Source organism: Lepidochelys olivacea (assembly GCF_965140295.1).
Source record: "Lepidochelys olivacea isolate rLepOli2 genome assembly, chromosome: 1".
Classification (NCBI taxonomy): domain Eukaryota; kingdom Metazoa; phylum Chordata; order Testudines; family Cheloniidae; genus Lepidochelys; species Lepidochelys olivacea.
Genome location: NC_140411.1, coordinates 216,389,678 through 216,415,253, shown reverse-complemented (window position 1 = coordinate 216,415,253; position 25,576 = coordinate 216,389,678). Strand labels below are relative to the sequence as shown.

At 42.5% G+C, this 25,576-nt stretch overlaps 1 protein-coding gene across 1 annotated transcript; it reads right to left on the bottom strand.

Moving 5' to 3' along the window:
* Window positions 1-62: 62 nt before the first annotated feature.
* LOC311512860 (uncharacterized protein) lies at window positions 63-23,158 on the bottom strand (the record flags this gene model as incomplete). The annotated part of the gene is made up of 8 exons (XM_084614245.1): window positions 63-204; window positions 2,271-2,374; window positions 5,520-5,671; window positions 7,281-7,424; window positions 13,810-13,953; window positions 17,306-17,404; window positions 19,577-19,672; window positions 23,092-23,158. 8 exons carry the CDS (start codon window positions 23,156-23,158, stop codon window positions 63-65), a joined length of 948 nt encoding a protein of 315 aa, XP_084470371.1.
* Window positions 23,159-25,576: the final 2,418 nt, after the last annotated feature.

Below are 25,576 nucleotides of genomic sequence, written 5' to 3'. Positions count from 1 at the left end.
GTGAATTATCTTTCCCTTTGGAATGTCATCGATTATGATTGCCATGGATACTGTAATCTTCTTTATGCCAGTTCAGTTTTCTTTTTCTGAGTAGCCCTCTTTTCACAAATATAGCGATATTGGCCTGTACAGTTTTGGGAGAAGGCTTCCCCAGCTTTGAAAAGTGCACATTTTTCTCCAGGCTCTTGTATCTTTACTGGAAAACTTTTAAAAGAAACATTTTACTGTCAGACACACCAGACTTGGTGAAATCACAAACAAATTTATAAAATCGATGTGCCTAAAACCTGGGGGTAGATGCCAGATATATACAAAGAAAGAAATAGCTTTGGTATGATTCAGGACCCAGGACAAGCAGAATTGATTAAAAATGTGAATTAATTTGGGACTTAGGAAAATTGGGGGACTAAAGAGTTGACTAGGGCTAGACAGACTGCAGGCTGGTTTTGAGCAAGTTTCATTTATTCCACACAACTCTGGCAATGAACCCCAATCCTGCCTGACAGCCCCCCTGCCTTTCCCAGTCCTGGGCTCCCCTCACAGCTCTGCCAATGCCCCCTCAGTCATAGAATCATAGAATCATAAAATATCGGGGTTGGAAGGGACCTCAGGAGGTCATCTAGTCCAACCTCCTGCTCAAAGCAGGACCAATCCCCTGCAGCCCCCCTGCTACTCACATGTCTTGTATCACTGTGGGCTACTTCCCTTGTTCAGGGCCAGATTTTGATCCCCTTACACACATAGGTGAGTAGTCACTCACAGCAGTAATCCTGCAGATATTAATTGGATTAATACTAATGTGGGTAACTGCTCACTAATGTAAATCACGGGGTCATAATCAGTCACTTGGTGCTGGCTAAAAAGACTTTCCTCTGAGACAGAGCTTTTAGCCTTATCTGTTATATGTAACTTATTTCAGACAAGTATGTCTAGCAGTCTGACCCACCTAGGGCACTTATAAAAACAGCTTTTTTTCTTCAGAATCATTTTCTGGCGATAAATTATCCAACCAGTTCTACTTCGACCTTGATGTCTGTGCCTCAGCTCCCCATCTGTAACACGAGCATCATGCCTCCCACTCACCTCACAGCAGTGTTGTGAAGATAAATTAATTTATGTTTGTGAAACACTTGGATACTATAGTGATGAATGCCTTCATTCTTCCTTTCTTATCTGGCACTGAATGCAGTAAATAAAGCCTAGGGCCATGGATTGAACTATGAGTATAAAACAAAATATTGCACATCCATTCTGTGCACTGACTGAGGCAGCCATTCTATGGAAATACAATAGTATGTGGTCATGTAATTAAAGACTGTATCACAGGCATAGTCAATAGGCAGACCATGGGCCAAAACCGGACCGCCAGATGCTTTTGAATAGACTGCAAAATCTTATTATTTACTTATAATTATCATTATTGTCACTGCGGTGTCAAAAATATTTCTCTGGAGTCTGGACTTGACTATACCTTGACCAAGAAATTTGAACCTTAACAAAAAATAATTGACTACCTCTGCATGATACTATGCACAAGGGAGCTGAATTAAGTTTGCACACGCAACCTTAAGTCTGTTATTGCCTAACTTTTGAGTGCTTGAATTTGCAACTCTAATAATATTCTTGTAATGTATTTGTGTATGCGTCATGTGACTTTGTTACTTTGACCCTTTAAACCCTGCTCAGTTTGGAGCATTCATTAATAGCACTTCTAGAAACTCAATAAACAACTCTGATGGAAATTCAATCAGTGATAACTCTGTCCTTCAAAAAGTCTGTGCCGTGAAACCATGGATCTAGATAGCTCAGTCTGAATCTTTGTGTTTTTATCCACAAAATAACAAAACAAAAAAATCCTCTCAACAAGAAAAACTCAGCTCTGTAATCAAAACAAAACAACATATGTAGGACAAGTCAAATGTGTCCAGAGACCCCCGTCCTGCTTCCAATTAGCAAACCCCACTCTCTACTTCCAAGAGGGAGCTCAGCCCATATATATGATCTTTCTGAGCCTACCTAGACTCAGCTGCACCTGATGGCTTGGACTCTGAAACCCCTTGGAGGGATTTAACCAGCCCTTTCCCCATACTGTCTGACTCAATGCCTCTTTCTACAGGCAACATCAGCCCAGGTGTGTCAGGGCTGTGGCACCTACTTTAGGGTATTGAATAATCTTTATTCCCCTTCCCATTGACATAGTAAAAATTTTGTAAGAAATACACTAGGATATAAAAAAAACTGAACTATTTCTAGGTGTGCCTGAGACTTACAGGACAGTGGAGTGGGCTGTGCCATCCTGCCACACCCAGCCATGACCGATTGCCTTACGGGATAATCCAATCCAGTGAAATGAGGCCTGAGACTTTATGAAATCCTGTGTGGAAACAAAAGCAAATCAGCTCAAATCACGGTATGAGTGTGTGGATATAAGGGATGGGAGGGAAGCTAGTGAGTCATGGTCACAGCCAGAATGCTGAGGTCCCCGGATGTTGGTCAAACACATTCTCCTTTTTCCCCAGAAGACCTTTGAGTACATTTTACAGAAAATATTTCTGAAATGTAATTCCTTCCTCCTCCTCAAGTTCAGCATCCTGCCTACTTTCCTTCTGGCTGGGTAAAAATGATGGGGACTCTCTAGGGAAACTGCTACTATGATGTCATTAATTATCCAGGGGAATTACTGTGGAAGGAGAGGTTTCAGAGTAGCAGCCGTGTTAGTCTGTATTCGCAAAAAGAAAAGGAATACTTGTGGCACCTTAGAGACTAACCAATTTATTTGAGCATGAGCTTTCGTGAGCTACAGCTCACTTCATCGGATGCATACTGTGGAAACTGCAGAAGACATTATATACACAGAGACCATGAAACAATACCTCCTCCCACCCCACTCTCCTGCTGGTAATAGCTTATCTAAAGTGATCATCAAGTTGGGCCATTTCCAGCACAAATCCAGGTTTCTCACCCTCCGCCCCCCCCCCCCCCCACACACACACACAAACTCACTCTCCTGCTGGTAATAGCCCATCCAAAGTGACCACTCTCTTTAAAAATGTGTATGATAATCAAGGTGGGCCATTTCCAGCACAAATCCAGGTTTTCTCACCCCCCCACCCCCTTTTTTTAAAAAAAAAACACACACAAAAACTCACTCTCCTGCTGGTAATAGCTTATCCAAAGCAACCACTCTCCCTACAATGTGCATGATAATCAAGGTGGGCCATTTCCAACATAAATTCAAGTTTAACCAGAACGTCGGGGGGGGGGGGGTAGAAAAAAACAAGGGGAAATAGCCACTCCCAGTCTCTATTTAAGCCTAAATGAATAGTATCCAATTTGCAAATGAATTCTAATTCAGCAGTTTCTCGCTGGAGTCTGGATTTGAAGTTTTTTTGTTGTAAGATAGCAACTTTCATGTCTGTGATTGTGTGACCAGAGAGATTGAAGTGTTCTCCGACTGGTTTATGAATGTTATAATTCTTGACATCTGATTTGTGTCCATTTATTCTTTTACGTAGAGACTGTCCAGTTTGACCAATGTACATGGCAGAGGGGCATTGCTGGCACATGATGGCATATATCACATTGGTGGATGTGCAGGTGAACGAGCCTCTGATAGTGTGGCCGATGTTATTAGGCCCTTTGATGGTGTCCCCTGAATAGATATGTGGGCACACGTGGCAACGGGCTTTGTTGCAAGGATAGGTTCCTGGGTTAGTGGTTCTGTTGTGTGGTATGTGGTTGTTGGTGAGTATTTGCTTCAGGTTGGGGGGCTGTCTGTAGGCAAGGACTGGCCTGTCTCCCAAGATTTGTGATAGTGTTGGGTCATCCTTCAGGATAGGTTGTAGATCCTTAATAATGCGTTGGAGGGGTTTTAGTTGGGGGCTGAAGGTGATGGCTAGTGGCGTTCTGTTATTTTCTTTGTTAGGCCTGTCCTGTAGTAGGTGACTTCTGGGAACTCTTCTGGCTCTATCAATCTGTTTCTTCACTTCCGCAGGTGGGTATTGTAGTTGTAAGAAAGCTTGACAGATATCTTGTAGGTGTTTGTCTCTGTCTGAGGGGTTGGAGCAAATGCGGTTGTATCGCAGAGCTTGGCTGTAGACGATGGATCGTGTGGTGTGGTCAGGGTGAAAGCTGGAGGCATGTAGGTAGGAATAGCGGTCAGTAGGTTTCCGGTATAGGGTGGTGTTTATGTGACCATTGTTTATTAGCACTGTAGTGTCCAGGAAGTGGATCTCTTGTGTGGACTGGACCAGGCTGAGGTTGATGGTGGGATGGAAATTGTTGAAATCATGGTGGAATTCCTCAAAGGCTTCTTTTCCATGGGTCCAGATGATGAAGATGTCATCAATATAGCGCAAGTAGAGTAGGGGCTTTAGGGGACGAGAGCTGAGGAAGCGTTGTTCTAAATCAGCCATAAAAATATTGGCATACTGTGGGGCCATGCGGGTACCCATAGCAGTGCCGCTGATCTGAAGGTATACATTGTCCCCAAATGTAAAATAGTTATGGGTAAGGACAAAGTCACAAAGTTCAGCCACCAGGTTAGCCGTGACATTATCAGGGATAGTGTTCTTGACGGCTTGTGGTCCATCTTTGTGTGGAATGTTGGTGTAGAGGGCTTCTACATCCATAGTGGCCAAGATGGTGTTATCAGGAAGATCACCGATGGATTGTAGTTTCCTCAGGAAGTCAGTGGTGTCTCGAAGGTATTACCAGCAGGAGAGTGAGTTTGTGTGTGTGGTTTTTGGAGGGGGGTGGGGAGGTGAGAAAACCTGGATTTGTGCTGGAAATGGCCCACCTTGATTATCATACACATTTTTAAAGAGAGTGGTCACTTTGGATGGGCTATTACCAGCAGGAGAGTGAGTTTGTGTGTGTGTCGGGGGGGGGGGGGCGGAGGGTGAGAAAACCTGGATTTGTGCTGGAAATGGCCCAACTTGATGATCACTTTAGATAAGCTATTACCAGCAGGAGAGTGGGGTGGGAGGAGGTATTGTTTCATGGTGTCTGTGTATATAATGTCTTCTGCAGTTTCCACAGTATGCATCCGATGAAGTGAGCTGTAGCTCACGAAAGCTCGTGCTCAAATAAATTGGTTAGTCTCTAAGGTGCCACGAGTACTCCTTTTCTTTTTGTGGAAGGAGAAGAAACACTCTTTTCTCAATGGGCAGAGAGCACCAGCCCAAGAGAAATCTTGGGCCCTGTTAGTGAGATACTAGAAATGCATTTTGGTCTCTTGCCACACCCCCACCCACGTAGCTGTACTGAGCATTAAACCCTAGACCTGCTGTCGTCACACTTCATTTAAGCCCTTCAGGTAGTTTTAGAATATTTATTCATTCATTCCCATAGTCTGGTCAAGCTCTCTTAGGAAATTTAGCATGGAATGCAACACAGGACAGTTTAGAGAGTCACATTATCCTGACAACATGACCATTCATATTCTACTTCCCCATCACAGGGATATATGCAGGTATAGTTTAGAATATACAGGAAACAAAACAGGGAAAATTCCCTACCAGCTCTTCCTTGTTCTCTATTTTAAGCAGTAGGGATCCCCAAGAAGAACAGTATTCTTTACTCGTGTGCCATGTTTTCATTTGTTTAGAAAAATGGTAACACTTCTCTCCATGCTGTATCCAGCTCTCTGGGCAAGGTCTGCATTTATGTCCTTGAAAAAGAGACATTATAGGTCCATCACATTTCTGTGTGATGCAGTTTCCTGTGAGGGGTCATAATGTATTGGCTGTGCTGGCATGTTTATGCACCACCATTCTAAACTGGAATAGAGTCTTCAAGTGGCACAAGTCTGTGATTTGAAACTAAAAGTAATTAATTCTGCTGCTGAGTCTGTGTGTCTCAGGTTTTCATAGATTCATAGATATTAAGGTGAGAAGGGACCATTATGATCTTCTAATCCGACCTCCTGCACAACGCAGGCCACAGAATTTCACCCACCCACGACTGCGAAAAACCTCTCACGTATGTCTAAGCTATTGAAGTCCTCAAATTGTGGTTTAAAGACTTCAAGAAGCAGAGAATCCTCCAGCAAGTGACCCGTGCCCCTTGCTACAGAGGAAGGCAAAAAACCTCCAGGGCCTCTTCCAATCTGCCCTGGAGGAAAATTCCTTCCCAACCCCAAATATGGGGATCAGCTAAACCCTGAGCATATGGGCAAGACTCACCAGCCAGATACCCAGAAAAGAATTTTCTGTAGTAACTCAGATCCCACCCCATCTAACATCCCATCACAGACCATCAGGTTCAGCTGATGCTGGCCATGAATTTGGGACTATTAGAAAACAAACATGGAAAATCCAAGAGGTAGCATCCCTAGTCCAGCATAGCCTCACTCTCCTTACTTAGAGGAGGCTAGCACCATTAATGGAACTAGGCCAGGCGTCATCTGCCCCAGAGAAGAACATACGTGCAACCAATGTAACAGAGAAGAGGCTGAACTGCAGAGTCACTGTCTGCTCAAAGGTCCAACATATGGGGAGGTGCAAGTGAGATACATCCCCAAATTATCAGGAATGATAAAGATTTTTCCATTAAAAAGTGAAAAGGAAAAACTGGGCATAAGCCTGCAACTTATTTATTTTATTATTTTTTAAAGAAAGACACCAGGATTTCTCTCATCTGTCACCTTCTAGCACAGTCCTTGGCATGTGTGTCTGCAAGTATAGTCCTAGAATGGAAGAGCTTGATCAGGGGTTTAGGGAAAAATTTGAACAGATGTATGCTACATCCTGCTAGTGTGCTGACTTAATGCTGATCCACTTAAATGCTGACCCAGTCTCGTCAGTGAATTGCTGTTATCAATGGTCACAGAAATTGCAATTATTTGTGGGCCCCATGAACAAGAGAGGAAATGAGAGCACCCAGGGAGGAAGGAAACATCATATATGACATAGGTTACATGAATGAGACATGAGTCAGTTTGTTATTTGTGGGTCACATCCTGTCACTCCCAAAGGAACAAGAGGAATTGAGTGACATAAATTGGAAATGGAAATGCCCATGTTACAAAACCCTGAAGTTAGAGTGCCTGGGATCATTGCGTATAACCCCTGCTGGATGCCCAACACTTCCCGCAAAGATCCTTTTGTGGCTTTCAGTGTTAACAACAATTGGGTCAGGCCCTTGGGCAGTGTGTGCACAGGGAGATAGGAACCCTGAGAAAGCTCTGTTGTTAATAATGACAAGGTGAACAGGAATCTAATAAAACAAAAATGTTACTCTATGGGCTATAACAGAAAAGTGAACATGAGTCACACTACCTTTCATGTTCACAATATCTGTGAGGTTTGTGTTCTTTGCTTGGAGATCATCTCTTTGCTGGTGGCAGATTTCCAGTGTTTTCTGCAGCTGGGTGATATTGTCCACAATTTCACATTGCTTGTTGAGGGTTTTGTTCTGCAGAACTAAAATTCAGAATAAATTCACACTTACTGTACCACGTGTAAATTTTGTAAGTTTTTATAAGTTGCCTTTTGTTCTATAGGTCTGCTTAGAGATATGTTTAATTTTTCAGGGTTTTTTGGTACTTAAGGAGTTAGCAAAATAGTAAATGCTACTTGGATATTAAAAAGAGCACTGAGTGGTTTTAAAATGGAACATATGCAAAAACAATTGACAATTTAGTTTGATTTCTAATCTCTGGGATGGAGGCAGTGAATATTTCAAGAGACTGAAAGACTGTCAGTTCTTAAGTGCTGATTCACCACTCTGTTACTCCAGTTTTGTGTCATCATCACTCCAATGAAATCAAAACTAGATATACTGGTGCTGTCAATATCCAAGCTAAGTAGCAAGGAAAACAGCTAGAGATTTAGGTAGAATGAAGTAACAGGAGTGCACATGTGTAAGGGGACTGTTAGCCCCTTACTAACATTCAGTGGGGGTGTTTTAGTTGCTAGCTCCCAGTACTAAAACGGGGGAAGGGTCGATGGGGAATCAGGACCCTGAGACTGACAGTCCCCAGGAACAATGGGGAGAGGCCAGTGCTCCAGGTCAACCTGAATGACAGGGCGAGCAGGCTAATCAGGGAGTCAGGAGGCCAGGGAGGTCCCATCCTCCATGTGAGCTGGACTTGCCTGGGTCAGACCGAGTGAGGCAGAGCTAAGGAGAAAGCAGGGGCCCAAGCTAAGCTGGGGAGCAGAGCTGTGCCAGATCCAGAGGGACCAGAAAAGCAGCCCAGAGAGAGTAGACCCTGTTGTGGGAGCAGAGCTGCAGCCCCAAAGCCAGAGGCACAGCCCAGAGAGAGCAGACTTGCCCTGGGAGCAGAGCTGCAGCAACCAGAGCCAGAGGGGCCAAAGAAGCAGCCCAGGGAGCTGGACGCAGAGCAGCAGCAGTGGTGCAGAGACAGAGTGGTGGAGCTGGGGCTGGAGCAGTCCGGAGCTGGGTGCGGTGAGCAGCTGGGGAGAGCGAGGGGGACCCTGGGCAGCGGGCCCAGCACAGGGAGACGCCTCAGCCAAGAGTCTCTGTAGGCCAGGCTTGGATTATAACCCCGACAGGGCGGGGGCGACACTGGGAAGAAGGGTCCTACCACTTAGAACCTGAGAGCGTGTGGCCACCACCAGAGCAAGTGTCCAACCCACAGCATCCCTGCAGCACAACCAGGGCCTGAGACTTACAAGGAACAGACTGTGAACTGCCCTGACATTCCAGAGACACTGTTTGTGATGTTTCCTGCCACAGAGCGGGTTGATGTGTTCCCTTTAACCTTTCCCATTTTCCCTTATTCTTTTTAAAATTAATTGTTGATTAAATAACTTGCATTTGCTTTAAATTGTATGTAATGGTCAGTGGGTCAGAGAAGTGCCCAGTGCAGAGAGTACACCCTGGAGTGGGGACACCCTAGCCCCTATCCTAGGTGATCGCAGCAGGGTTGGGGGTCGACCCCCCTGGAATCCTGGGCCCAGCCTTGTTGGGGTTATGAGAACTCTGCCAGATAGGAGAGTGGAAGGGGAGTCCTCAAGGGCAGGGAGGCCACTGGGTAAAGGAAGTGGGAGCGAGAACTCAGATCCTTTCGCTAGCCCACTTCACCAGGGTAGTGCAGAAGCCAGGAAAGTTCCCCACAATAGCGGGACTATTCCCCCGCTTACACATGGATGTGCTCCAAAAAAAAAAAACCTAAATAGAGATAAAATCCATTAAAATCTTGCTGTAACTCAGAGGCACAGCACACAACATTGCTACCATGAAATCCAAACAAGCCCATGTTGCGCTGGATGAGAGAACCTGAAAAATCTGATGCCTTATCAAAAGAGATGGAGAAATCACTGGAAGGAAGGAGGGAGTTGTCCATAAATTACATGACATCTTTTGGTAATTTTCAAGACCTACCCACTCCCTTGTAACACTTTGTAACACTGGAAAAACATGCACAAATGAGGACTCACCTACCTAATGCATTATATAATTTATAGACAGTCCCAAAGGCAGGAATGAAGGAAGGAAGCACAGCATGGGGAGGAAGAAGCCCTCTGTGGAGAAAGAAGTGGTTCGGGACTATTTAGAAAATCTGGATGAGCACAAGTCCATGGGGCCGGATGCACGCATTCGAGAGTGCTAAAGGAGTTGGCGGATGTGATTGCAGAGCCATTGGCCATTATCTTTGAAAACTCAGGGCGATCGGGGAAAGTCCCGGATGACTGGAAAAAGGCTAATGTAGTGCCCATCTTTTAAAAAGGGAAGAAGGAGGATCCTGGGAACTACAGGCCAGTCAGCCTCACCTCAGTCTCTGGAAAAATCATGGAGCAGGTTCTCAAGGAATCAATTCTGAAGCACTTAGAGGAGAGGAAAGTGATCAGGAACAGTCAGCATGGATTCACCAAGGGCAAGTCATGCTTGACTAATCTAATTGCCTTCTATGATGAGATAACTGGCTCTGTGGATGAGGGGAAAGCAGTGGACGTGTTGTTCCTTCACTTTAGCAAAGCTTTTGACACGGTCTCCCACAGCATTCTTGCCAGCAAGTTAAAGAAGTATGGTCTGGATGAATGGACTATAAGGTAGATAGAAAGCTGGCTAGATTGTCGGGCTCAACGGGTAGTGATCAATGGCTCCTTGTCTAGTTGGCAGCCGGTATCAAGTGGAGTGCCCCAAGGGTCAGTCCTCGGCCTGGTTTTGTTCAGTATCTTCATAAATGATCTGGAGGATAGCGTGGATTGCACCCTCAGCAAATTTGCAGATGACACTAAACTGGGAGGAGAGGTAGATACATTGGAGGGTAGGGATAGGATACAGAGGGAGCTAGACAAATTAGAGAATTGGGCCAAAATAAATCTGATGAGGTTCAACAAAAACGAGTGCAGAGTCCTGCACTTAGGACGGAAGAATCCCATGCACGGCTACAGGCTAGGGACCAAATGGCTCGGCAGCAGTTCTGCAGAAAAGGACCTAGGGGTTACAGTGGACGAGAAGCTGGATATGAGTCAACAGTGTGTCCTTGCTGCCAAGAAGGCCAATGGCATTTTGGGATGTATATGTAGGGGCATTGCCAGCAGATCGAGGGATGTGATCGTTCCCCTCTGTTTGACATTGGTGAGGCCTCATCTGGAGTACTGTGTCCAGTTTTTGGCCCCACACTACAAGAAGGATGTAGAAAAATTGGAAAGAGTTCAGCGGAGGGCAACAAAAATGATTAGGGGACTGGAACACATGACTTATGAGGAAAGGCTGAGGGAGCTGGGATTGTTTAGCCTGCAGAAGAGAAGAATGAGGGGGGATTTGATAGCTGCTTTCAACTACCTGAAAGGGGGTTCCAAAGAGGATAGATCTAGACTGTTCTCAGTGGTAGCAGATGACAGAACAAGGAGTAATGGTCTCAAGTTGCAGTGGGGGAAGTTTAGGTTGGATATTAGGAAAAACTTTTTCACTAGGAGGGTGGTGAAACACTGGAATGCGTTACCTAGGGAGGTGGTGGAATCTCCTTCCTTAGATATTTTTAAGGTCAGGCTTGACAAAGCCCTGTCTGGGATGATTTAGTTGGGGATTGGTCCTGCTTTGAGCAGGGGGTTGGACTAGATGACCTCCTGAGGTCCCTTCCAACCCTGATATTCTATGATTCTAGGAAGGAAGGAAGGAAGGAGACTGAGAAGAATAATCTTGAGGGCAACTTTGAAATCCACTAAGGAAAAGGTTCAGAAGAAAAGATGAAAAGTGAAAACATTTAACTATAACACTAGACAAAAGAAGGAAGAAATTAATTGATGAAAAAAGGAAGGATTGGTGGAAGGAGTACACATTTTCAGAGTACAGGGGAGGGAGAAGAGGACAGAAGAAAAGGAGGAGTTGATCTTCTCTTTGAAGAAGTCCTCAAGGTTCTGCACTGGGAAGGAGGAATAGTGAGAGTGGGGAAGATTTCAGCATGGAGTCTGTCAAGGTTCCTCCCCCACTCTGAACTCTAGGGTACAGATGTGGGGACCTGCATGAAAAACCTCCTAAGCTTATCTTTACCAGCTTAGGTCAAAACTTCCCCAAGGTACAAAATATTCCACCCGTTGTCCTTGGACTGGCCGCTACCACCACCAAACTAATACTGGTTACTGGGGAAGAGCTGTTTGGACGCGTCCTTCCCCCCAAAATACTTCCCAAAACCTTGCACCCCACTTCCTGGACAAGGTTTGGTAAAAAGCCTCACCAATTTGCCTAGGTGACTACAGACCCAGACCCTTGGATCTTAAGAACAATGAACAATCCTCCCAACACTTGCACCCCCCCTTTCCTGGGAAATGTTGGATAAAAAGCCTCACCAATTTGCATAGGTGACCACAGACCCAAACCCTTGGATCTGAGAACAATGAAAAAGCATTCAGTTTCTTACAAGAAGACTTTTAATAAAAATAGAAGTAAATAGAAATAAAGAAATCCCCCCTGTAAAATCAGGATGGTAGATATCTTACAGGGTAATTAGATTCAAAAACATAGAGAACCCCTCTAGGCAAAACCTTAAGTTACAAAAAAGATACACAGACAGAAATAGTTATTCTATTCAGCACAATTCTTTTCTCAGCCATTTAAAGAAATCATAATCTAACACATACCTAGCTAGATTACTTACTAAAAGTTCTAAGACTCCATTCCTGGTCTATCCCCAGCAGAAACCAGCATATAGACAGACCCTTTGTTTCTCTCCCTCCTCCCAGCTTTTGAAAGTATCTTGTCTCCTCATTGGTCATTTTGGTCAGGTGCCAGCGAGGTTACCTTTAGCTTCTTAACCCTTTACAGGTGAGAGGAGCTTTCCCCTGGCCAGGAGGGATTTCAAAGGGGTTTACCCTTCCCTTTATATTTATGACAGAGTCAATGGCCACAAATAAGTGACAAGAGTTGTGGGAACAGGGTTCAATGAGGGTGGGAAATTAGGGTTATTTGGCAAGGAATCCAACCACTTATAACATGAAAATATCCCATCTTAACAATATGTGCTTCATCTCTAGGGGAGGAAACTCTCTATGGGAAAAGGGAGCAAAGTAAACTGAATTTAAGGACTCAGCAAAGTGGAATGTGGATGAAACAGGCAGATAAACACAATTATGCTTAATGAAAGCATAGAAGAAGATGAGATCAAATAGCCATTTTTCTGTTGCTGGTTCACCTGGAGCAAAACACACATCTAGTACTGCTCCATGTACCTGGGACATCTTCAGTGACATGCTAAGATTGCAATGGGTTGTTGTGGAGCTTAGTGAACTCAGCTACTAATGACTTGGTGTTTAAAGTCAGATACTGATCATTGGCTGCTTACTGACCCAAGTAAAACTCTCAGTGATCTTGTCTAGACTACAGTTTTTGGATGTGTTCACTAAAATATGTTGATTGACAATCAATGAACACCACATATCCAAAAAATCCAATCTAGACAAGGACAATAATCTGTGCTCTCCATAATCCTCTGTCTCCTGGCCCTCTACTCTACACAGATCCTGAACATGATTTTTTGTACGGTGGTTTGTGGGTCGTGAACAGAGGAGATGCAGAAAATGAAATACATCTGGGAAAGGCAGCAAGAAACACCAAACAAACAAGCACATAAACATAAAGCAACACTGCAAGTCATAACACAGCATTGTGCTCCTCACAACAAAGTGCTTCTGCAACAATGAAACCACAGCAGCCTTTTTAGTGTGAGTGGGAAATTCAGGAAGGCATGGGGGATGGGGAAAAGGGGTCTGCTGGAGGAGAGAGGAAGTAGAAAATGCTTTAGTCTAATCATAGGAATTGGCTGAGGAGGATGCAAGGTGCTCAGTATATCTGGGCCTATTTGTCTGTTGCCATATTCTTCTGTTTATATGTGAGTTTATTTTGTTTCAGTGCCATCATTTTTGGGTCTGCTGTTCACGGATTCCTGTTGCAACTTCCCCAGTGGCCATAGTTTAACAGCCTTTCCCTAAGAGGGTGCATGACTTCATTATTCTCCACCAGGTGTCCCATACAATTATATGACCAGTTCATCTATGATTAGTTTGTCATTATTGGGTGATTTCCTGTAATTCCCAAAGGTACAGGAAGGAATCAGGTGATGCCTATTGGGAATGGATACGCCCATGTCTCAAAACCCTGACACTAGTGAGCCAACGATCATTGAGTATGACCCATGCTGGGTGCCCAACAATTCCCGCAAAGATTCTTTTGTGGCTTTCCTTTCTATTTACAATTAGCTCAGGCCCTGGGGCAATGTGTGCACAGGGAGAGAAGAACCCTGAGAAAGCTCTTATGTTAATAAGGACAAGGGAAATGAAGATTCTAATGAAACAAAAATGTTACTCTGAGGGCTATAACAGAATAGTGAGCTTCAACTGATACCTTTAATGTTCACCATATTTGTGAGGTTTGTGTTCTTTGCTTGGAGATCATCTTTTTGCTGGTGGCAGATTTCCAGAGTATTCTGCAGTTGGGTGAGGTTTTCCAATAATTCATGTTGTTTGTTGAGGTTTTCATTCTGGAGAACTTAAATTAACAATAAAGTAACAAAAAGTGTGCCACATAAAACTGAAACTGCAGTAGCCTTTATTAAATCAATTGTCTTTTGCTCTACAGGTTCTCTAAGGGAAATATTTATCTTCTTCAGATTTATTTTGGTATTTAAGGAGCTCGCAAGTTAGTACAGCACTATTTGAATAGTAAAAGAAAAAGACTGTGGTTTTGTAATCTGGTTAACAGACCATGTGCAGAAACATAATATATAACCCACACTGATTTTTAATCTCTGTTAAATTGGGGGAAAGGGTAGTGCTACTATCCCAAGCTCAACACACAGAATAAGTTTTGTTCCATGTTAGTCATCAAAATCAGGCACAACTTATACAGATTGTTTTCAAAATATGATCATGCTCTGAGGTCCACTGGGCTCCTCCTCAGTGGAGCCTGAATATGCCCATGGGCTGTCCTAGGATTCTTTGGCATGGCTCCTTTTTGTCCGAGGGGGGATTTTAAAGGTATTATCTCCGAAATGCCAGTCATGTTGAGCACCAAAATGAGCTGTTTCTCAAAGCAGATTGTGCTGATTTGTGATCCTCCCTCTCATTTCTTACATGAGGAATTAAATAGTTAATGTTAGCATTTAAATTATTATCAGTGGGCATCTGAGTTAACACCTCACTGAGAGGAATGGGGCAGCTCATCCCTTTCAGGGCTATTGTTCCAGGAATCACTTAGGCAGCTCTGCCATTCATTTTTGAGGTTTTCTTTGCAACCGTAATAATAGACTCACTTTTTACAAATGAAAGCTGGGATTCTGCAAAACTAAATAGCATCATCTAAAAAAAATCATTAGGGGCCATTCAGATGAGAGGGCACAATAGTGACATGGGAAACTATCTGCACAGCATTGTCCTCCTCACAAATAAGCACTTCTACAAGAGGGGAAGCACAACAATCTGCTGAAAGGAAACCACAACCTTGTTTTAGTCAGAGTGGGCAAATGAAGACGTCAAGGATTAGGGAACGCATCTGAGCAGAACAGGAGATGGGAAATGATCTAGTCTAAGCATAGGAGATAGTTGAAGATGCAAGTTTGTTATTATATCTGAACATGTGGTTTCTTACATCTGAGTCATCTGTAGGGTATGGTTTTCAAATTGTCTGTGAAATGATAGTGTTGATGGTGAAGATAAACAAAGTAGCACATTGCCTGTTAGTGCTGTGGAGAGGGGGGAGCTTGAAGGTATTTCTGTAGTAAAGTTTATTTGTCTCTTGAATTTGTGAATCTCTCTCTCCATAGGTTAGGTCTGCAGTAGAAACTTTTGGCAGTTTAGCAATGTCAGCTTGGGGTGTGATTTTTGTAATATTATTTTACTGACTAAAACCCTCGTGTAAACAAAGCTTATACTGGTAAAAAAGTGTTTTTGCCAAAACAACTAATTTTGCTCAGGGACCTATACCATCAAACTATACCATCAAAATCACCATTTTGCCAGTATAAGCTGCATCTACTCTAGCACAGGTTGCTCGTATATCTATACTGGCAAACCATTTCTAGTGTAGATATGGTCTTGCTGATGAGTTTATCTTTTTCCAGTGTCATCATGTTAAATTCTTTTGTGCATTAATACTTCATGCAAATTTCCAAGTAGTCATAGTTTAACAACATTTCCTTTAGAGTGTGTCTCTAAATTAATCTCCACCAAGTGTCCCATAAAATTATTTGATTACATCATCTTTGATTAGTTTGCTCTTCCCATAGAAAAGAATCATTGCATTTGATACAGTTCCACATGGTCAATTATTAGTTAAATTGGAGTAGATGGGGATTAATATGAGAACTCAAAGGTGGATAAGGAACTGGTTAAAGGAGCAACTACGAATGGGTCATAGTGAAAGGTGAACTGTCAGGCTGCAGGGAGGTTACTAGTGGAGTCCTCCGGGATCGGTCTTGGGACCAATCTTATTTAACATCTTTATTAATGACCTTCTCACAAAAAGTGAGAGTGTGCTAATAAAATTTACAGATGACACAAAGTTGGGAAGTATAGCCAATATGGAGGAGGACTGGAATATAATACAAGAAGACCTGGATGACCTTGTACATTGGAGTAATAGAAATGGGCTGAAATTTTAATAGTATAAAGTGCAAGGTCATGCACTTAGGGACTAACAAGAAGAATTTTTGCTATAAACTGGGGACTTATCAGTTGGAAGCGACAAAGGATGATGGCTATATTGTTTGGTCACAGGATGACTAGGAGCCATCAATGTGATGCAGCCATGAGAAAAGCTAATGCAGTGCTAGGATGCATCAGGTGAGGTATTTCCAGTAGAGACAGGGAAGTGTTAGTACCATTATACAAGTCACTGGTGAGACCTCATCTGGAATAATGTGTGCAATTCTGGTCTTCCATGTTTATGAAAAATGAATTCAAACTGGAACAGGTGCAGAGAAGGGCTAGTGAGACAATCCAAGGAATGGAAAAACTACTTTATGAGAGGAGACTCAAAGAGCTTGGCTTGTTTAACCTAACCAAAAGAAAGCTGAGGGGAGATATGTTTGCTCTCTATAAATACATCAGAGGGCTAAATACCAGGGAGGGAGAGGAGTTATTTAAATTAAATTAAGTTAATTCAGGGGATGGTATGATGGGGTTGCCTATGATGGCATGTAAGCTATTGGTGACCGCCAGTAGCAAAAATCTCCAATGGCTGGAGATGTGACAGTTAATGGAGAGGACTCTGATTTACTATAGAGAATTCTTTCTCAGGTATCTTCCTGGTGGGTCTTGCCCACATGCTCAAGGTTTGACGGATTGTCATATTTGGGGTCAGGAAAGACTTTTCCCCTGGGTCAGACTGGCTGAGACCCTGCTGTTTTTTTGTCTTCCTCTGCAGCATGGGGCATGGATCACCTGCAGGTTTAAAGTAGTGTAAATGGTGGCTTCTTTGTAACTTAAAGTCTTTAAACCATAATTTGAGGACTTTAGTAACTCAGCCAGAGGTTAGGGGTCTACTTCAGGAGTGGGTGAGTTTCTGTGGCCTGCAATGTGCAGGAGGTCAGACTAGATGATCACGATGGTCCCTTCTGACCTTACAATCTATCAGTCTATGAATCAAATGGGTATAAATTGGGAAGAGAGGTACCAAGCCATAATTGACTACTGAGGGTAGAACTGAGGGCTCCATACTTTGGTAAAGAACAGTTTTTGAATGAACAATACAGTGTATCTCTCTAATCTTACAGCACTTACTCTTTGAGTACAGAATGCATTATCTGAGAATATACAGGTAAATGTGTTAAAACAATGGAGCTATGCTGATTTACACCAGCTGAGGATCTGGCCTACTTAGTGTCTTCTCTGCAAGTACTTACCCTTAGCACCCAGGACACCTATTGTTACCAACAGAACCAGGCAGAAGATTCCAAGAATCACTAAAATGAGCTGCAGGTGTGGAGACAGAGAGGAAGAATCTAACAGAAAGGAGAAGGGAGAAAATCAAATAAAGTGAGCCCCCCATCCTTAGAATCTGGTGTCAGATTGAAATTTGTTTAGGCAGTATCAGTGACACATGGACAGAATCCAGCCAACCAGGACTAAAATAAGAACACAGGGACTGCCATGCTGGATCAGAACAATTGTCCTTCTAGTCTACCATCCTGTCTCCAACAGTGGCTAGAACCTGGGTGACCAGATGTCCCGATTTTATAGGGACAGTACTGATTTTTGGAGCTTTTTCTTACATAGGTACCTATTATCCCCCACCCCCGTCCCGATTTTTCACACTTGCTATCTGGTCACCCTACTAGTACCTAATATTTCAGAGAAAGGTATAAATCCCATATAAAGGACAATATGCAAAAACATCCCTGTGGAAAAGGTTTCTTCTTAACCTCACGTAGTTGAAGATTGACTTATGCTCTGCAACTTGAAGGCTGTATCCAACCACCCCCCCCAAAAAAAACCCAGTAATAGTTTCCATTCATTAGCTATATAGCTAATGAAAGTGATTGTAGCAAATAGACACCTTTGTTGGTGGCAGATTTGTGACTAGCACTTACTGAAAGATAGAAGTTCATGAACATTTTTCACATCATTCAAAATGTTTCATTATTTTTATTGTTTTCATGACAAAAATTGAAAAAAAAAATTAACAATTTTCAGTTAGTTTCCAACTGAAAAAAAAGTGTAAGCATTTTGCTTTGTGGGGAAAGGGTTGCCCTATTTTCTGTCACCTTTTATCTCCCCTCTCCTTGAGAGATAAAGTGGGTTTAATAACCAAAACAAAACATAAAACCCAAAACCTTTAACTTAAACAACATTTTTGAAGTGAAACAAAACTTTTCTTTTCAACGCTTTAAATTAAAAAAAATGAAACATTTCAACCAAAACCAAAAAATCTAAATGATTTAGTCAAAAAGCCATTTTTGTTGAAAAACTTTTTGATGAAACACTTTTGATCAACAATAGTTAAGTTCTCTCCATCTGCTATAGACAATTTGGGCCCAGATTTGTTATCAGCTTCCAGTAACAGGACATATTCAAACCTGCCAGTAAAGGCCTATACTTTAAGAACTTAGGTGTATTTTTATCACTTAGCTAGTTATAGAGGTATAAAACAAAGAATCAAAATCACAGTTTGCCTGCATATGGGCCTTCTCTCACTAGGATAGTCTGAGGCCTTGTTCTTAGGCTAAGGCCTTTGGCTAAGCCGCAGGGGCAGCTATAAGCTGGGAAGTGTATTGTCACATCCTCAGATTCCAAACCAGTCAATTGAAATAAGGTGGTATTGGGCTGTTAGGAAGACAATCCTGTCCTGATAGTGTCCATCACCACCAGATAAAGAAACAGATCTTAAGATGGTTAAGGAAAACGTAGTTTGATAGCATCCTGTCTGGCAAGAAATCACTTATCAATGGTTAAAAGAAAAGGAGTACTTGTGGCACCTTAGAGACTAACCAATTTATTTGAGCATAAGCTTTCGTGAGCTACAGCTCACTTCATCGGATGTGAAACCCTCATTTCTGTCTTGTTTTATATTTATGGCCCCCACTTTTCTATTGTTAATCTGTCTGGTTCTCTAATTGTTTCTGTCTGCTGTATAATTAATTTTGCTAGGTGTAAGTTAATTAGGATAGTGGGATAGAATTGGTTAGAGAATTATATTACTATATGTTAGGATTGGTTAGTTCAATTTCAGTAAAATGATTGGTTAAGGTATAGCTAGAATATTACTATATAAACTGGGGTCAAACAGGAAGTGGGGGGAAGGGAAATTGGAATCATGATTGCTAAGGGGGGGGGAACGGGAACAGGGACACAGGCAAGGCTCTGCGGTGTCAGAGCTGGGAAGGGGGACACTGGGGGACAGACTCTATCGGCGTATAGAGATAAGCCTGACTGGTGTGAAGGGCTTCGGAATATGCTTGCTTGGAAACTAACCCCAGCAAACATTGCATTGTCTGCGCTTTGGACTTCTGGTCTGTTGCTGCTTGCTCTCTGCGTGACAAGAACCAGGGGAGGGGGTGAAAGGACAGCCCTCTAACAAACACACTAGAAGAAAGTTAGTTATTGGAGGAAGAGGTTTGATTCTTTACAGTAAAACACCAGCATATATAGAATTAGAAGCTTTTAAAGCACAGTACCTGCATTCTTGGCCTTCTCAGCTCTCTGTCTGCTTTGATGTTCATTAGGACTATGAAATTTCAGCTCTGAGTAGGTCACATCCTGCTCACTCATTTCTAGTGGGTTATAGAACAGAGAGTTTAGACTCAAGTGTATTGAGATGGGACATGATGAATAACTGACATAACCTATCTATGAAACTGCCCTCAGAGCAAACAAAGTGCTCCAGTACCTATTTTATGCCACAAATGAGCTGTCTTTTAGAAAAGCCAATCAAGGTTCTTGTGATGAAAAGAAATCATATACTAGAGCAATCAGTCCAGTGTGAATTTCTTATCACTTTTTCTAATACAGTGTGGAAAAATAGTTGAAAGGGGGCTCAGTTTTCAAAACTTTACTAAGCTGTTCTAATATCTGACCTCTATTTATATTTCCAGAGAATAAAATTTCCCAAACCGGAGCTGTCAATACATGTTAGTAATTTAAACAATGAAATTAAAAACAAAACAAAAGACAAAAAATCAATTTGTTAACACTGAAGGTTTATAAAAACAAACATTAGAAAGTCAGGTTTTGACTTAATCTTTAAAAAATATATTTGAAGGGCAAAATTTTCAAAGGGGCCTCATGGAGTTAAGCATCCAGCTTCCACTGAAATTCAAAGTGAATTGAAGTGAATTTTCCTAGGTGTCTTTTAAAATCCCACTTGAAAAGTATGGTTTGACAGTCTGGGAACCTGTCAGTGGACATCTTTTATCTGAGATTTTGAGGTCTCTGTATGTATGTTTATCAAGCAGCAAATACAATTTTGAATGTGGTGCCTCCTCTTTTTACCTCCACATTGGACAGAAATTCCCATGGGTAGTGACACAGGGAAATGGAGCCTACAAGTCAGTCTTTGAAAGAGACAGTTATTAAGAGCTATTAAGCAGTGAACAGACCTGGTCCAGACAGAAAAATAGGATAGCTGAAGACTGGGAAAAGCCAGTTTGCTCAAACTTCTTTGCAGGGGTTTGGGATTGGAGAGTGGAATATCCCCAGCAGCAGAACAAAAGAATCAGGTGTTGGTTGTGAGACATATAAACTTGAGGGACTTATACAGCAGGGAAGGAACAGTAAGCTTTGGACAGGAGAGAGCAAGAGAGGGGCCTGCTATTGTAGCAAGGTGTCCTGTTTACCTGCAGCACGAGCCAAGGTCAAACAAAAAGAGCTGTCCAGTGGCCTGGAACAGACAGCGAGAGAGAGAGAGTGAGGGAACAAGAATCCATGATTCTGGAGAGAAACCGTGTGCAGGAGACAAAGATCCTGGACGCCCCAGAGGGTTCTGCCCAAGCCCAAATTGCTCTCCCAAGTGGTGAGGAACCTGAGGCAGGGAGAAGTGTAGACAAAATGATTGTTTTGCCTAGATCTGTGTATGTCTCTTGCTATCTTAGTAAAGAGTAATGGTGTTTAAAAACTTTTATGAAGCCAATGTGTCTGTTTCCTTCACTATCACGGCAGTTAAAACAGTAAATCTAGAATTCCCACAAGACTGGAGTTCTGCGAGAGGGTGTGTTTAAGCTACAGGAGAGTCGGGGGAGAGGGAGAAGACGGGTTAGCACTGGTCCTAGGGGCCTATGTTAATTGGGCCATGTGGCTACATTTCCATGAAGTGATAACAGACAGTTGCAAGTTGCAGTGGGGGAGGTTTCGATTGGATATTAGGAAAAACTTTTTCACTAAGAGGGTGGTGAAACACTGGAATGAGTTACCTAGGGAGGTGGTAGAATCTCCTTCCTTAGAGGTTTTTAAGGTCAGGCTTGACAAAGCCCTGGCTGGGATGATTTAACTGGGAATTGGTCCTGCTTTGAGCAGGGGGTTGGACTAGATGACCTTCTGGGGTCCCTTCCAACCCTGATATTCTATGATTCTATGATTCTATGACAGCCTACACCCATGAGATGTGCCAGAGAAGCCAGCAGGGGAAACACTTCTGCACTCTATTGATAGCCAAGGAAGCTTCAGAGCTCATGCATCCAGTGGTTTGGGACTCCACACAGCAGCCTGGGGAGTGTCCAGCACACAGTACTCTTCTAGAGCTGCATCTGTGACATATGGGAACACAGACTCCAGAAAAACTTAAAGTGAGATGCTACTCTGAAAAAAATAACTATGTAAAATTAATACCCTCTTACCCAACGGGTATGTGCTCTGTGCATATTCAGATCATAGTTGCTGACTTAGCTTAGTGTCAAAACTAAGTTAGGTTTCAGAGTAACAGCCGTGTTAGTCTGTATTCGCAAAAAGAAAAGGAGTACTTGTGGCACCTTAGAGACTAACCAATTTATTAGAGCATAAGCTAAAAGCTTATGCTCTAATAAATTGGTTAGTCTCTAAGGTGCCACAAGTAAAACTAAGTTAGATTTTTTTAAAAAATTCCTTTTAGTCTCATAGAGCCAATATAGCTCAGACAGAGGGAACTGGTCTATTTCTACTTGTGTATCACCAATTGGAATAGAATTGCTTAGTAAGTTCCAATCAATTGTATCTACAAACCTATTACCAACAAAAATTAAAATATGCTACCTATTGTTGGTATCGTCCATAGCCAGACCCTCACTACATAATTTCTAACACACTCAATTCTATGATAGAGAGCAAAACTCAAAATCAGCATCCCAGCTCCAGCTCTGGGCAAGCAATGTGTCATATTCCATCCTCAGAAAATGCAACAATGAAAAGATGAGTCTTGCACAATGCCCTGAAGGTCAACAAACCCAGGCTCCACCAAAATAATAAGAGCAATTTAATGTGAGCACCCTATACCAAAAACTCCTGGGTCAGAGACCACCAGAGTTCTCTCAAGAAACTGCTAAGAGAAGCAACATGAGTGTGATTATGTTGCATAAAAATAGTACCTTGCCCTTTTCCTGCCCTTATTTCTAACCTCTCCAGGTCTTTCTGTATTTTTTTCTCTGACTTCTATAGGGTTCAGAATATCATCTAGTTCAGTATAATCTTATCTACAGCAACCCAAATCATACCTACTCCTGATTTAATACACTAACATTAGTCATCGCACTTCAGTTTTGGACCCTCACCCATTTTTCAATCAGTAGGACTAGAATCATTTCCCAACCAGCTTCAATTTATTTTTTTTCAAATAGGATTTTTTGAATGTTTGTAAACAGTGCTTTTCTAAACTCTAAAGCCCCATATACTGGCTTCCTGGGTTGGAAAAGATCTTATAGCTTCAATGTAAAGTTTTCAAAAGTGCCTACATTATTTAGCCATTTTTGAAAATGTTTACCCTTGGTGTTTAATGGTAAAACAACCAAATACATTACAGAAGGCAAAAGGAGCACAAATGCAAATTCACATACTGCAGGGACAGCCCATACTAATGCTAATATTAATGCTGATTAATGCAACAGTAATGTTTATAACCACTTGTACTAAATTTATAAGAGAAAAGAGAAGACTTAGAGTTAAAAACCAACCTACTTCAATTATCTAGTCTAATATCAAAAGCTACAAAGATGTTTGGTGATGATACCTGTGTGGATGTCAAAGATCCTTGGCTGGAGTCCTGGAATAGACGTATTGATACCTTCGTATGGCATAAAAATATGAGAGAGAGTATGTCTATCGTGTTAGTAGAGAGTCAACATAAAACAAGGCAGGAAAAAATTATTTGCTGTGGTGTTCCGGCTACAACTGCACAGGAAGTTCGCACATAACTGGTTTGAAGTGAGCTGCCCCCTCACAAAGTGTTCAGAGCAAAAGGATTTTCACCTTTATGGGTTAAAGCATCATTTTGACCAGCGGTCAAATTAAAAAACAAAATTAGTGATACTCTTCCAGGTTTCACCCACAAACCAAATTTTCCTCATTTGAGATATGAAAATATGACACAAATTCACAGCACATTGCATAGATGTTCATATATTATCCTGTGGGCTTTGCTTGGCTTTTCAGGCTTGGCTCCCCCTCAGAGAAACACTCACGAGAAGGCCAGATTAAGGCACAGAGGTAATATGCATATGCCCAGGACCACAGCTCCCAGAGTTGTGTGCTGGGATCAGAGTCTAAGTATTCATGAAAATATGAATTTTCCTAATTCTTATGGTTGCAAAGAAAAGGATGGAAATGTGAGCCAAGTATAACTCATGCAGTGACTTCTACATAAATCTGCAGACAGCCTCCAGAAGAGGTAAGAGCAGCAACCATCAGAACCAGGGGAAAAGCCACCTGTCCCCCTCCAGCAACCACCAGAGCAGATCTGGGCCCTGTTGCTGCAGGGAAGGGGAACTGATTGTTTGGGGATCTTGGATTACCTCACTGGGTTTTGTGGGATTGGCTCCCCATCAGTGACCTTGTCTTAACCAAGAAAAAAGATGTTTTTTAAAAAATTGCCAGCTAACTCCATTTGAAACTCCACTAATGCAGATGCATTTAACACCTTTATAACTGAATTAGCTATTTGGGGTCCAGAGCAGATGGGGTTTGGAGGTACCAACACTCTCCCACCCAAATCTGACCAAAAGTCTGTTTTAAATGTATTAAATTGAGTCTACACTCGGTCCTAAGTGGTGTTTCAAAATACCAGTGTAGTCTTGTGTCTGCCCTTTCCTCAGTTGCCTATAAGACAGTGAGCATTCTGCGGCAGTGAGCAACCCAGAGCTTCTTCCTGGGGGTTGGTGTCGCCCCGTTGGGGGAAGAAAACACAGCTCATCACACCTTTAAAGTTGTCTGAGGGAAATATCTGTACTGCTTTGCTGTGTCCCATGGAAGTTGGAGCATTTGTAACAGCTTCATGCTTTCTCTCCCAGCTGAGAGGCAGGCTGCAGGGACCATGCAAAGCAAGGTAAGGGAAAGGGCAGGTTTGGTCTCAGAGGGGAAGAGAAAACAGGGCAGCATTCCTTAGAATTTGTTCGAAGAAAATGTTTGTAATGTTCTCCTGGGTCCCAGGAGAGTTAAAGAGGTTGGGGTGACTCTCCCTGCTTTAACCTTTGTCTCCTGGCAGAGAAGAAGGCTGCCAAGGGTGAGTGGATCAGGAGAAGTGGGTGGGTAGCAGCTCCAGTTTTGTGTGGAAAGAGAGAACAATGCAGCATTCCATTAAAGTTATCTGAAGAAATTATTTGAAACAATGTGCATGCATCCCAGGAAAGATATTGAAGTTGCCATATGTCTCCCCTTCCCTGTCCATTTCGCAGCCAATAGAGGGGCACAAAGGCAGGTCTTTCAGGGTCAGGCAGGGACTGGGTTCATGATGCCTATTTCCTTTTGCATGAAATCTCTCCATCCTAGCTCAGAATTGTATTGATTTCCATTCCATTCTTCTCCCAATCCTGGAAGCATATTCCAGCAAATTTTTCATACAGCATGAACAGCTGGTCTTTTAGATTCCTGGGGTCTGCAAAACCAGATCCCTCCATTCAGTGATATGTAGTGGGGTTCCCATTCTCAGAAACATTTCCCTGGCATAGAGTGAAGACTGAAAAGCCACTTCCTTTTTCCACTGAGGTTCTTGAAATACCATCCTCTAATGGGTGTCCAGTCTCAAAGAAGAAAATTGAAACTGGTAACATATTCCTTGGAAGAAATCTCCACACTATCCTCCAACCTCTTGAGATATGATGAACTTTTAAAATGATTAAAACCACTACTAATTTTTCTATCACCATTATAGACTTGTTTCAGAGTAACAGCCGTGTTAGTCTGTATTTGCAAAAAGAAAAGGAGTACTTGTGGCACCTTAGAGACTAACCAATTTATTTGAGCATAAGCTTTCGTGAGCTACAGCTCACTTCATCTGATGCATACTGTGGAAAGTGTAGAAGATCAGACTAACCAATTTATTTGAGCATAAGCTTTCGTGAGCTACAGCTCACTTCATCGGATGCATACTGTGGAAAGTGTAGAAGATTCATCTTCTACACTTTCCACAGTATGCATCCGATGAAGTGAGCTGTAGCTCACGAAAGCTTATGCTCAAATAAATTGGTTAGTCTCTAAGGTGCCACAAGTACTCCTTTTCA